Source organism: Microtus ochrogaster, linkage group LG8, assembly GCF_000317375.1.
Source record: "Microtus ochrogaster isolate Prairie Vole_2 linkage group LG8, MicOch1.0, whole genome shotgun sequence".
Taxonomy (NCBI): domain Eukaryota; kingdom Metazoa; phylum Chordata; class Mammalia; order Rodentia; family Cricetidae; genus Microtus; species Microtus ochrogaster.
In genome coordinates this window covers 269901-282264 of record NC_022033.1, presented here as the reverse complement: position 1 = coordinate 282264, position 12364 = coordinate 269901, and the positions used below count along the sequence as shown (strand labels likewise).

General features: G+C 41.4%; 1 protein-coding gene across 1 annotated transcript in view; it reads left to right on the top strand.

Moving 5' to 3' along the window:
• The window catches only part of Prpf6 (pre-mRNA processing factor 6), a 56972-nt gene that overhangs the window by 8018 nt on the left and 36590 nt on the right, over positions 1-12364 (top strand). The window contains exons 3-6 of the mRNA XM_005362670.2: positions 3543-3661; positions 9264-9342; positions 9909-10085; positions 10289-10444. Coding sequence (XP_005362727.1) covers positions 3543-3661; positions 9264-9342; positions 9909-10085; positions 10289-10444 — 531 coding nt within the window. The remainder of the gene's footprint in view (positions 1-3542; positions 3662-9263; positions 9343-9908; positions 10086-10288; positions 10445-12364) is intronic.

The following is a 12364-nucleotide window of genomic DNA, read 5'->3' as shown; positions in this document are numbered from 1 at the left end:
TTTTTTTTTTACCTAGCTGTTGACCAGTCAGCTCTTTATTAGCCAGTGAGAGTCTACCAAAAAATTGTTCCACAACACTCCCTTCATTTTATTGACATTATTTTTTGCTGTGTAATAGCTTTCTAATTTCATGAGGTTCCATTTGTTGACTATTGGCCTTAATTCGTGAACAAATGGAGTCCTAGTCAGAAAATCATTACTCCTATCTAGTCAAATATACTTTTTCCTTTAGTAACATTTCAGGCCATATGTTAAGGTTCTTGATCCATTTAGAATTTATTTATTTATTTATTTATTTATTTGTTTATTTATTTATTTTTTTGCAGGCTGAAAGATAAGGATTTAGTTTTATTCTTATACATGAAGTCCAGTTCTACTATAACATTTGTTTAAGATCTCCTTTTCACAGTGTGATTTTGGCATCTTTGTAAAAAATCAGGTATCTGTGTGTACTGATAGGAAATTGAGACCACTCATATTCAGAATTCTTGCTGTGTGGTGGTGGAGCACACCTTTAATTCCAGCACGCAGGAGGCAGAAACAGGTAGGTCTCTGTGAGTTCAAGGCTAGCCTATTCTGCAGCGTGAGTTTTAGGACAGTCAAGGCTACACAGAGAGACCCCGTCTCAAAAAAGCAAAAATAAATAAATACAAAATAAAAATATTCAAAGTCCTTATAAATGGTGTGTATGGATGGATTCCTGTCATTTTGTTGATTTTTGTAGTATGTTTGTTTTTTCTTCCTCTCTTGCTTAACTATAAATAACAAAAAGTTTATTCTTTCTTGTGACCTCATGGGCAATCTAACTGGGCAATGTACAAACAAAAACAAAACCACCATGAGACAGAAACACAGATTAAATCAGAAAACAAGAAGTAAAAAGAATACTTATAATACTTGTAGAAGGCATTGCTGGCACAGCTGTGCTTTTAATTGAAAGGTTAAGTTCTGGACGAGATTAACTTCCACAGGAAGGAGTTAACCAGCTTCCACAAGAAGGAGAGCTCAGGTTCATTTTCCATCTTTAGCAGTATGAGAGAGAGAGAGAGCAGAAAAAACACAAAACTCTGCACTACTTTTGTCTCTTTTGTAAGGAGATACACTTGTAGGTTCAGAACACTACATGTTGGTGTTTTTCCTGGATGTTCCTCTGTAGCAGGAGGAGGAGAGGGCCCCTTGTTCTATTCCAGCTGCCCAGCTAGCTTACACCCGAAATAACCACACAGAAACTGTATTAATTAAATCACTGCCTGGCCTATTATCTCTAGCCTCTTATTGGCTAACTCACATCTTGATTTAACCCATTTCTAATAATCTGTGTTCACCACAAGGTCGTGGCTTACTGGGAAAGATTCAGCATGTCTGACCTGGCAGCTCCATAGTGGTTCTCTGCTTTCTTCTTCCCAGAATTCAGTTCTGTCTTCTCCGCCTACCTAAGTTCTGCCCTATCACCAGGCTCAAAGCAGTTTCTTTACTAACCAATGAAAGCAACACACAAACAGAAGGACTTGCTCAGTGTAGATGCTGATGCTCACTTTATTGTTGAATTTTGTTGTTTGGTACAGGCAACTGAAATTTTTTTTTTTAAAGATTTTCTTTATTATGTATACAACATTCTGCCTCCATGTATGCCTGCAGGCCAGAAGAGGGTGCCAGATCTCATTACAGATGGTTGTGAGCCCATATGGTTGCTGGGAATTGAACTCGGGTCCTCTGGAAGAACAGTCAATGCTCTTAACCACTGAGCCATCTCTCCAGCCCGGCAACTGAGTTCTTTCAGGGGACTTTTTTTCTTCAAGACAGGGTTTTGGCAGAGGCAGGCGGATCTTTGTGAGTTCGAGACCAGCCTGGTCTACAAGAGCTAGTGCCAGGACAGGCTCCAAACCACAGAGAAACCTTGTCTCAAAAAACCCAAAAAAAAAAAAAAAAAAAAAAGACAGGGTTTTGCTGTAGTAGTCAAGCCTGTCCAGGCTGACCTTGAACTCAAGAGATCCGCTCCCAGGTTCAAGAGTTTTTTTTCTAAGTGTCTAAGGAACATCTTTCCTTTGAGAAAAAAAATGTTTTGTAAAATGTTAATTTTGAAATAATTTTAAACTTGCAGGAACTTGGAAAAATAGTATCGTAAAATTTAGGAAAGGAGCTAAAGAGATGGCCCAGGAGTTTAGAGGACTTGCTGTTCTTCCAGAGGACATCAGTTTTCTCACACTGCTTGTAACTCCATTTCCAGGGGATCCAGTGTTTTCTTCTGCCCTCTGTGGTTGTCTGCACACATAGTCCTGCAAACGTGTGCAGACATACACACACACACAGACATGTAAATAAAAAAATAAGGCAGTTGTTGTGATGTATGCCTTTAATCCCAGTATTTAGGAGGCAGGGGCAGGTGGATCTCTGTGAATTTGAGGCCAGCCTGGTCTACATAATGTATTCCAGGCCTGTCGGGTACGTAGTGAGATCCTGTCTCAAGATAAATAAAATAAAATATTGAGAGTAAATGAAAAGATTACTAGGCATATTGGCCTGTGCCTTTAATTCCTGCACTTAGAAGGCAGAGGCAGGTGGACCTCTTATGGTTTCAAGACTAGTCTGTTCTACAAAGCAAGTTTCAGGCCAGCCAGAGCTACATAGTGAGACCCTGTCTTCAGAAAAAAAAGTTCTTCTATGCTCACTCAGCTTTGTTGCATCTTACACAATTTTAGCAAATTATAGAAACCTTTTAATTAATATTGGCACTATATTAACTAAACTACAGATTTTATTTCAGTTTTACAGTATTTGTATAAATATATCTTCTGTCATAGAACCTGGTCTAGGATTTCCCAATGTATTTTGTCTTTTTTGTGCTGGTTAATTTTAACTGTCAGTTGACATAATCTAGAATCACCCGGAAGAGAGTCTCAATAAGGAAATGCTCAGGAACAGGCTGGCCTGTGGGCATGCCTGTTGGGGTTTGTCTTGATTATTGTTTGAGGTGGGCAAACACACCCTGAATGTAGGTGGTACCATTCCATGGGCTGAGCCCTGAATCGTATAAGGGTGAAGAAAGCTACCTGAGCGGAAGCAAGTGAGGGTGTGTTTATTTTCTGCCCTTGACTGTGGATGTGTGTGGTCAGCTCTCTCAAAGCCTCTCCTGCCATGATTTTCCTGCAGTGATGGACTGTAACCAGGGGTCCAAAGTCAGATAAACCCTTTCTTCCTTAACTTGTTTTTTTGTTTTTGTTTGTTTGTTTTGTTTTTTGTTTCACCACAGTGTTATGTGTTGTGTAGCCTTGGCTGTCCTGGAACTTATTCTATAGACCATGCTGTCTTTGAACTGGAGATCTACCTGCCTCTGCCTCTGCCTCTCAAGTGCTGGGATTAAAGGTGTGTGCTTCCACTGCCCAGCTCCTAAATTATTTTTTAGCCAGGGCATTTTATCACAGCAACAGAAAAGAGCTATAATGGTTAGTTTCTTCCAGCTGGAATAGCTCCTCTGGATATGAGCGTTCTGTTTTCTGTGCTGGTGGGAAAGCTGACCCTTTTTTGTGTTGTTTGGTTCTTAGTTCAATGGCTATGCTGGGAGCCTCTTCTCAAGTGGGCCTTATGAGAAAGATGATGAGGAAGCAGATGCTATTTATGCAGCTCTGGATAAAAGGATGGATGAAAGAAGAAAAGAAAGAAGGTACGTTATTTCATACTATGCTTATCCAACTTCCAGACAAAATAAATTTCTTTTTGTTGTATTTTATTTTGGGCTAGGAAGAAAGTTGTAAAACTTGTCTATATGTCTACTTGACTTCAGAGGCTACGTGGGCCTTGGTCTGTAACACCTGTTCCTGCATAGCTGGGTATTTCCAGAATAGCCTCAAGGCTTAGACTAAAGCTGCCACAAAGGGAGCAGAATTTTGGGTATTGCTTTGACTATGATCAGGGACAGGGTCTCATTGTGAAGCTTGACTGGCCTAGAGCTCACAGAGATCTGTCTGCTTCTGCCATCTTAGTGTGTGCACCACCGCATCCACTTGGGTCACCCTTTTTTGGAGAAGGATGGAGAGGATTAAACCTGGGATCTTTTTTATTATTTTTCTGAGATAAGATCTTACTATGTAACTCTGGATGTTCTGGAACTCTGTGGAGACCATGCTAACTTTGAACTGAGAGATCCACCTGCCTTTGCCTCCCAAATGCTGGGACTAGAGGTGTGGGCCACTATGCCCACCTTTGGGGTTTTTTTGTTTGTTTGTTTGTTTGTTTTGTTTGATTTTGTTTTTCAGAAACCTGGGATCTTGCCTTTTTTGGGCGATGCAGATACTTTCCACCAAACTAACCCATACCTTTTTTTGGTTATTTATTTATTTGGCTTGTTTTGTGGTACTAAGGAATTGAATGTAACACCTCATGTATGACAGTCAAATTCTTGACACCTGAGCTATATCCTCAGCCTTTTTTTCCCTTTTTCTTCCTTTTTTTCTAAATGTATTTTTAAAAGTTTTTCTAGACAGAATTTCTCTCTGTAGAACTCAGAGATCTACCTGCTTCTGCCTCCTTAGTGCTGGGATTAAGGGTGTATGCACCACTGCCCAGCTCTTTTTTCTTTTTTAAGTATTATTATTTTAAACTTTTGAAAATCTCTCTAAAACATTATTATGTTTTAAAACATTGCACTCATTATCTATATGAGTGTTTTGTCTGCATGTGTATCTGTGTAACATGTTCTTGGTACCCTTGAAGGAAAAAAGAAGGTATTGGATCCCCTGGGTCTCAAGTTACAGATAGTTGTGAGTTGCCATGTGGGTGCTGGGAATAGAATCTATTGAAGAGCAGCCAGTGCTCTTAACATTGAGCCTTTTTTTTTCTTTTGGTTTTTCAAGACAGGGTTTCTCTGTAGCTTTAGAGCCTGTCCTTGAACTAGCTGTTGTAGACCAGGCAGGCATTTTACAGAGATCCGCCTGCCCCTGCCTCCTGAGTGCTGGGATTAAAGGCGTGCGCCACCACCACCCGGCAACATTGAGCCTTTTCTCTAGCCCTTTTTTAGTTTTTTGAGACTGAGTTTCTGTACATATCCCTCACTATCATAAAACTTACTTTGTAGACCAGACTGCCTTTAGACCACTTATATCTTCCTTTAAATTGTTTGTGTGTGTGTGTGTGTGTGTGTGACACCCTTGGAGGCTAGAGATTCAAGCTACTCAATATGGGTGCTGGGAACTGAGCTCAAGTTCCCTTTAGAGCAGTATGACCTCTTAACACTAAGTAATTTCTCAGTCCTTTCCTTTCCCTTTCTGTTCTTGAGATGCTGTTTCATTATGTAGTCCAGGTTGACCTTGAATTTATGGAAATCTCTTTTGTTGGCTTGCTGCATTACCAGATTTGTAGGCTATCTTTATTTATATGAATATTTTATATGCATGGATATATGTGTGTAGTTGGATTTTTTGTAGGAATTATCTGCTGTGGAATAATCCTTTTGTACACTGAAGAATTGTCATTCATAATGGTTTAATAAAAAGCTGAATAGCCTATAGAGGGGGTGACCAAACTATGGATGCTGGGATGAAGAAGGGCGGAGTCAAAAAAATTACCAGCCAGACACAGAACAGGAGATGAACATGCCATATTAATAAAGGTACCACCATGTAGCAGAGTGTAAATAAGGAATATGGGTTAACTTAAAATATAAGAGCTAGTTAGTAATAAGCCTGAGCTATTGACCAACCATTTATAATTAATATAAGCCCCAGTGTGTTTGAGTGACTACAGGACAAGAAAACTCTGTCTGCCACCATTGGTTTCCCAGTAATGACATGGAAACTTATTATTAAATATGAAAGATTGGCAGATAGCTTTGACTTGTTTATAACTAGCTCTTATAACTTAAATTAACCCAATTCTATTAATTTACTTTCTGCTTCATGGCTTTTTTATCTCATCTCCACATTGCTCTTCCTGCTTGCTCTGCATCTCCTGGTGTCTCTGCCTTCTTTCCAGCATCCTTCCAGCCCAGAATTCCTGCCTATCTGTTGGCTGTTTAGCTTTTTATTAAACTAACCAGTGACATATCATCACAGTGTACAAAAAGATTATTCTACAGCATTTACCTTTTTTTGTCTAAATTAAAAGGAAAAGTTTTAACTCTAACATTGCAAAACTATATACAATAAGAACCATCAAGTAAGAATTACATTTCCTGCTCTGCATTCCGTGTGCTAGGATTAAAGGCCTGTTCCATGTGCCCAGTAGAAACCATACTTTGAGCCTTCCATAGTACACACTTTTAATCCCAGTACTTGGGAAGCAGAGGCAGGCAGATGCCTAAGTTCAAATCCAGCTTCCTCTACAGCGAGAGCTCTAGGACAACCAGGGCTGGCTACACAGAGAAACCATGTCTTGAAAAAAAATAAACCATACTTTGAACTTTTGCTTTTTTTGGAACTAGTAATATGGATAAGATAGTTAATAGGTTTTCTGTACCCCAGTAGTAGGTTTCTCTGTCAATGCAATAAGCCAGATCAAGCCAAATTGGAAAAGAAAAGGAACAGGTTTATTTGAGCAGAGCAACTGCTGGGTGAGTCCTCCAGTCCCAGAAATGGGGCCAGAGAAGTCACACACCTGAACTAGAGCAGGGAGCTTATCTAGCCTGTAGGTGAGCTGGGTTCGTGCCCAAGTGTGGTCAAAAGCTGGAGTGTTTGGGTGGGGATTTAGGCTGCTGGTGCCTTCAGGGGAGGAGCTGCTATAGCTGCCAAGAATTTGGAATTGGCCTTTTTGGTCCTTGGTTCGGAGATTCTCTGAGAAGGTGTGGTTTGGAGGGAGGGAGGGAGGAGGGAGGGAGAGAGAGAGACAGACAGAGAGACAGGGATTCAGCAGGAGTGAGCTGAAGGTTCCAGCTGAACAATAGTCTCTTGAGTTTTTGGACAGTGATATTGTTGCTATAGCTTCTCGTCAGCAAGGTAACCAATGGGAGGAAACAACTGTTAATTTAAGTCTACCAAATGAGAGTAAAGACCATTACCTAGCCGGGCGGTGGTGGCGCACGCCTTTAATCCCAGCACTTGGGAGGCAGAGGCAGGCGGATCTCTGTGAGTTCGAGACCAGCCTGGTCTACAAGAGCTAGTTCCAGGACAGGCTCCAAAGCCACAGAGAAACCCTGTCTCGAAAAACCAAAAAAAAAAAGAAAAAAAACCATTACCTAAATCTTTTCAAATTAATAAGCAAGTTTTATTTTCTGTCAGACAAGCCTATCTTCCTAAAGTAGGGTTTGAAAATACAGCATCAAATGCAGGAAAGGATAGGGTTTATATTGTCTAAAAAACTGCAACAATAAAGGGTTTTTAAGGGTCAGGGGGCAGTTTCAGAGGAATTTTAGTTACATAGGAACTTGGCTGAACATTTTAAAATTAATTTGGTAGAACATCTTATTGGTATATTCAATGTGTGAGTCAAACTCCGTAGTGTGGAGGAGAGCATGTCAAATTCCAGAAACAGGTTAAAGCATGATCAACTTGAATTTTGCAGCAGATAGAAATGAGCTTGTTCTGACCTTAAAACAAAATGACTTCCATCCTTAAGATGGAGTTAGGCTGGTCCATCACAGCTGACACTGTGGAGTACAGTGTTGAAATGTAGATCAGGTGTGCTGTTTAATGGAGTAAAATATGTTTTTCTTTATAATAGATTTTTATTTCTTTTTTTCTAGACACACAGTCTCTGCATAGCCCTGGCTGTCCTGGAATCATGCATCATTATATAAATACATAGACCAGGCTAGCCTTGAACTCACAGAGATTTGCCTATTTCTGCCTCCCAGTGTTGTGGATTTATTTTTATGTAAACATATTATCACTCAAGGAACATCTAGGAAAGTAAAATATCTGATTTCTCTAGTTTCTGTTTTCATTTGGTAAATAATTGAATGATTAGATTTGTGATTATATCTACAGTTGCCTAAAATATATTCTAGGTAATTATTAAGTGTGTGGAATTGTTTTTGGTTGCATAATAAAGATAGACAACAAGACAACTTTATTTTGCATTGGACATCCAATTTTTAAAAAAATTTTTCTTAAAGACGTTCATTTTGTATGTATGACTGCTTCGTCTGCATGTCTGTATGTGTACTGAGTGCATGCCTAGTGCCCATGGTTGTCAGAAAAGAGTATTGGATCTGTAGGTGAGCTCTGGAGCTGCAGAGGGACAGCTCTGGAGGGAAAGGTATTCTGATTTGTCTGGAAATCAGGCTATACCTGGAGCTGCAATAGGATAGCTCTGGAAGCTGGATAAGGCATCCTGATATATTGTGAAGTCAGGCTACACCTTAAGCTGGGGTGCAGTGGGGCGTGGTCTCCCGGCATGATGTAGTACTCCTGCTTCTGTCCCAGAGAGCTGTTACAGCCGAACTGTATACGGTTCCTGTCCTAACAGAGCTATCTGTTTCTTCTGCTCCACTTTGGCCCAGGATACTGCTTCTGCTTTACCTTCACTCTGTTAAAGGGAAGCTGCTGCAGAAATGTTGCATCTCCTCTGGTTCTGGCAAAAAGTTTTTCTGCTCAACTCCCCAGAGTTTCCTAGCAGCAGATGTAACTGTTTCTTTTGGTTTTTATGCTCAGCTCCTCTAAGGGAGGTTCTTTTCTGCACCTGTGAAAGAAGATCTTCACCCAAAACTCTTAAGAAAGAGATTTGGGAAGGAGGAGTCCAGGAGAGGGGCTGTCTCTGTCAGGGTAGTAAAGGACAGCCAACAGCTGAGCAGGCAGAGGGGCTTCTGTAGGGCTTCTTAGGGGCGGAGTTTTCCCAGGGAGAAGATTTTCTGCTCAGAGATTGCCTGGTTTTCCTGTTCAGGGATTAGTTAGTTTGTTCAGGGCAGAATTGGCTGTGGTTTCAGGGTCAAACTGTGTTTCTTTCACTGACTCTAGCTTTTTGGCTCAATTTTCAGGGCTAAGGTGTATTTCTTTCCCTGGCTCTCCTTCTAGGGCCAAAGTGGTTTCAGAGTCAGGGTGTGTTTCTTACGTTCTGGGTTCAGAGCTAAAAGTGTTTCTTTCACTGGCTCAGGTTTCAGGTCCAGGGCATGTTTATTTCACTGGTTCTGGGTTCAGGGTCACGGTGCTAAGTTTTGTGCTCAGGGATTGATTGGGTTTTTTTGACTGGCCCTTTTATCCTGCAGGATCTCTTAGAACTGGAGCTGTGGATAGCTGTGCCTTCTCTACAAGAACAAGCGCTCTAAGCCTGTATCTAATACTTCTCCAAACCCTACATCTAATATTTCTAATGCAGGCACATTTTTTTTTCCCTAGAGAGCAAAGGGAGAAAGAAGAGATTGAAAAATACCGAATGGAACGTCCCAAAATCCAGCAGCAATTTTCAGATCTTAAGGTGAGCAGATGGGTTGTCACACGGGTCCTCAGGCCCTCATCTCAGCACAGATCTCAAGGTGGGCAGATGGGTTAGCACTCTGGTCCTCAGGCCCTCATCTCAGCAGTGGAGGCCAAACTGCTCTGCTGTTGCTACACTGTTGAACCTTTACTAACTCTGCTCTATACTTAGAGGATTAATTGCTTAGGGGAGGTTTGTGCTTCAGTGTATTTGATCATCTGTCATATGTTTTAAAAAGCAAAGCTACTTTTTTTTTAAGATTCATTGTTTATTTTATGTATGAGTGCCCTTATCTTCATATATGCTTTTGTGCCAGAAGAGGGCACCAGATCTCATTACAAATGGTTGTGAGCCACCATGTGGTGCTGGGAATTGAACTCAGGACCTCTGGAAGAGCAGCCAGTGCTCTTAACCTCTGAGCCATCTCTCCAGCCCCTCATTTTTTTTTTTTCAAATGGGAAACCATCTCTACATCAGTCATTCTAAGGAACAATAGGCCAGAGCCTTGAGGAAGACAGTTAAGAAGTTCTGTAGATGACTAACATTTGGGTTCTGCATATTTCCAGAGGAAGTTGGCAGAGGTCACAGAAGAAGAGTGGCTGAGCATCCCAGAAGTTGGCGATGCCAGAAACAAACGCCAACGGAATCCGCGCTATGAGAAGCTGACCCCTGTTCCTGACAGTTTCTTTGCCAAACATTTACAGACTGGAGAGAACCACACATCTGTGGATCCTCGACAAACTGTGAGTATCTGAACGGGCAAATGGGGCTTCTTTAGTCTGAAGAGGGTGCAGTGAGAGGTTGGATGTTGAATGCTTCTGTAGCTGTGATGTGGAAGAGTCTGCATAGCTGTACCTATTAGGACATGGGGAGTAGGGGGCAGTGTTTAAAGGCGGTGGTGGAATCCTCAGCATGACAGTGCAAGTCAGTGTTTTATTCTCCTTAGCAATTTGGAGGTCTGAACACACCCTATCCGGGTGGCCTGAACACGCCGTACCCTGGTGGAATGACACCAGGGTTGATGACACCTGGTACAGGGGAGCTGGATATGAGGAAGATTGGCCAAGCAAGAAATACCCTGATGGACATGAGGCTTAGCCAGGTGAGAATTTGTCATGTGTATTTTCTGAAAAATGGTACTGAAAGGAGGAGAAAGGAACAAATTTAGGGGATGTAGCTTAGTTGGTAGATCACTTGTCTCGGACATCAAGGCCCTTCATTTGATCCCCATCATAAACAAAACAAAACATTCAACAAATTAAAAACAGATATATGTAAAAATTTTTTAAAAAAAGATTTATTATGTATACAGTGTTCTCCCTGCACGTATGCCTACAGGTCAGAAGAGGGCACCAGATCTCATTATTTATAGATGGTTGTGAGCCACCATGTGGTTGCTGTTGAACTCAGGACCTTTAGAAGAAGAGCCAGTGCTCTTAACCTCTGAGCTATCTCTCCAGCCCCTGTAAAGTTTATTCTTTATGTTTTGTCATGAAATGATACTCTGCCCTTGTCATAGTGTAGATGAGATTCTGTTTGCAGGTGAGTACAGGGCATGTGCACTTAGCACAGCAAATAAAAGGCCAGAACCAGGCGGTGGTGGCATACGCCTTTAATCCCAGCACTCGGGAGGCAAAGTCAGGAGAATCTCTTGAGCTTGAGGCCAGTCTGGTCTACAAGAGCTAGTTCCAGGATAGGCTCCAAAGCAACAGAGAAACCCCTGTGGCTCTATAAAAAACAAAAAAATAAAAAAAACAAACAAGCAGATAAATAAGTAAAAGGCCAGCCTTGTGTGGCATGCTAGTCTGTCCCTTGGAGGTATGAGGTGCATCATACCTCCCAACAACGTCACATACTCTATTGATAAAGCTTACTGTCCTTTTTTAAGCACTGGGAATGAATCCAGGCTCCTACACTTGCTAGGCAAGTGTTCTATCACTGAACTAAATTCCTAACCTTTTGTTATTGTATTTTGGAAAACTTATAATAGAAAGTATTTTACAATAAAAAAACCAATAGCTGCTGGGCATGGTGGTGTATACCTTTAATCTCAGCACTTGGGAAGTAGAGGCAGATGGAGCTCGGTGAGTTTGAGGCCAGCCTATGCTACAAAGCAAGTTTCTGGACAGTCGAGTTGTTTGGTGGTGGCACAGGCCTTTAATCCTGGCACTCGGGAGTCAGGCAGGTGGATCTCTGAGTTTGAGGCTAGCCTGGTCTACAGAGTGAGTTCCAGGACAGTTAAGGCTACACAGAGAAACCCTATCTCAAAAAACAAAATAAGAAGCACACATGACCATGCATTTTTTAAAATATATTATATATATACACACACACACACACACACACACACACACACACACACACACACACACACATTTTTAACATGAGTGCTGGGTATTTTAATTTAGGCCCTCATGTTTACTATTAGCCAGACAGCTCACAAAATCTCCAGGCCTTTTCTACTCTTTTTTTTTTTTTTTTTCCCTAAATCAGGCTCTTACTATTTGACTGACCTCCTAGATATGTAGACCAGCGCTCTGGAGCTTTATCTAATTATTCTTTATCAATAAAAACTCGGGAGTCAAATATGGGGGTAAGAATGTTGAATGACTAGAGAAGCAGGGGAGAAACAGCTAGTGACCTTCTGACCTTCACCCTCTCTCCCTCCCTCCCATTACTTGATCCAAAAAGGCTGAGACTTTCTCTGAGTCCTATCCTACTGTTTCCTATATGTCTCTCTTATCTGTCCTCCAAAACCTAGTACCTAGCTCTGCTCTCTGATTCAAAGCAAACTTTATTGGCACACTCAAGAGCATCAGAATGCAGTCAAAATATCCCACAGCAGTGCTCTACCTGCCTCTGCCTCCTGTTTGCTGATTTTAAAGCAGCATGCCCTTGCTGGCTGTTTTTAGGTTGTGGTTTTTGTTTTTAGACAGGGTTGCCCTGTCTTAAAACTCACTCTGTTGACCAGGCTGACCTCTCAAACTTACAGAGATCCACCTGCCTCTGTCTCCAGAGTGCT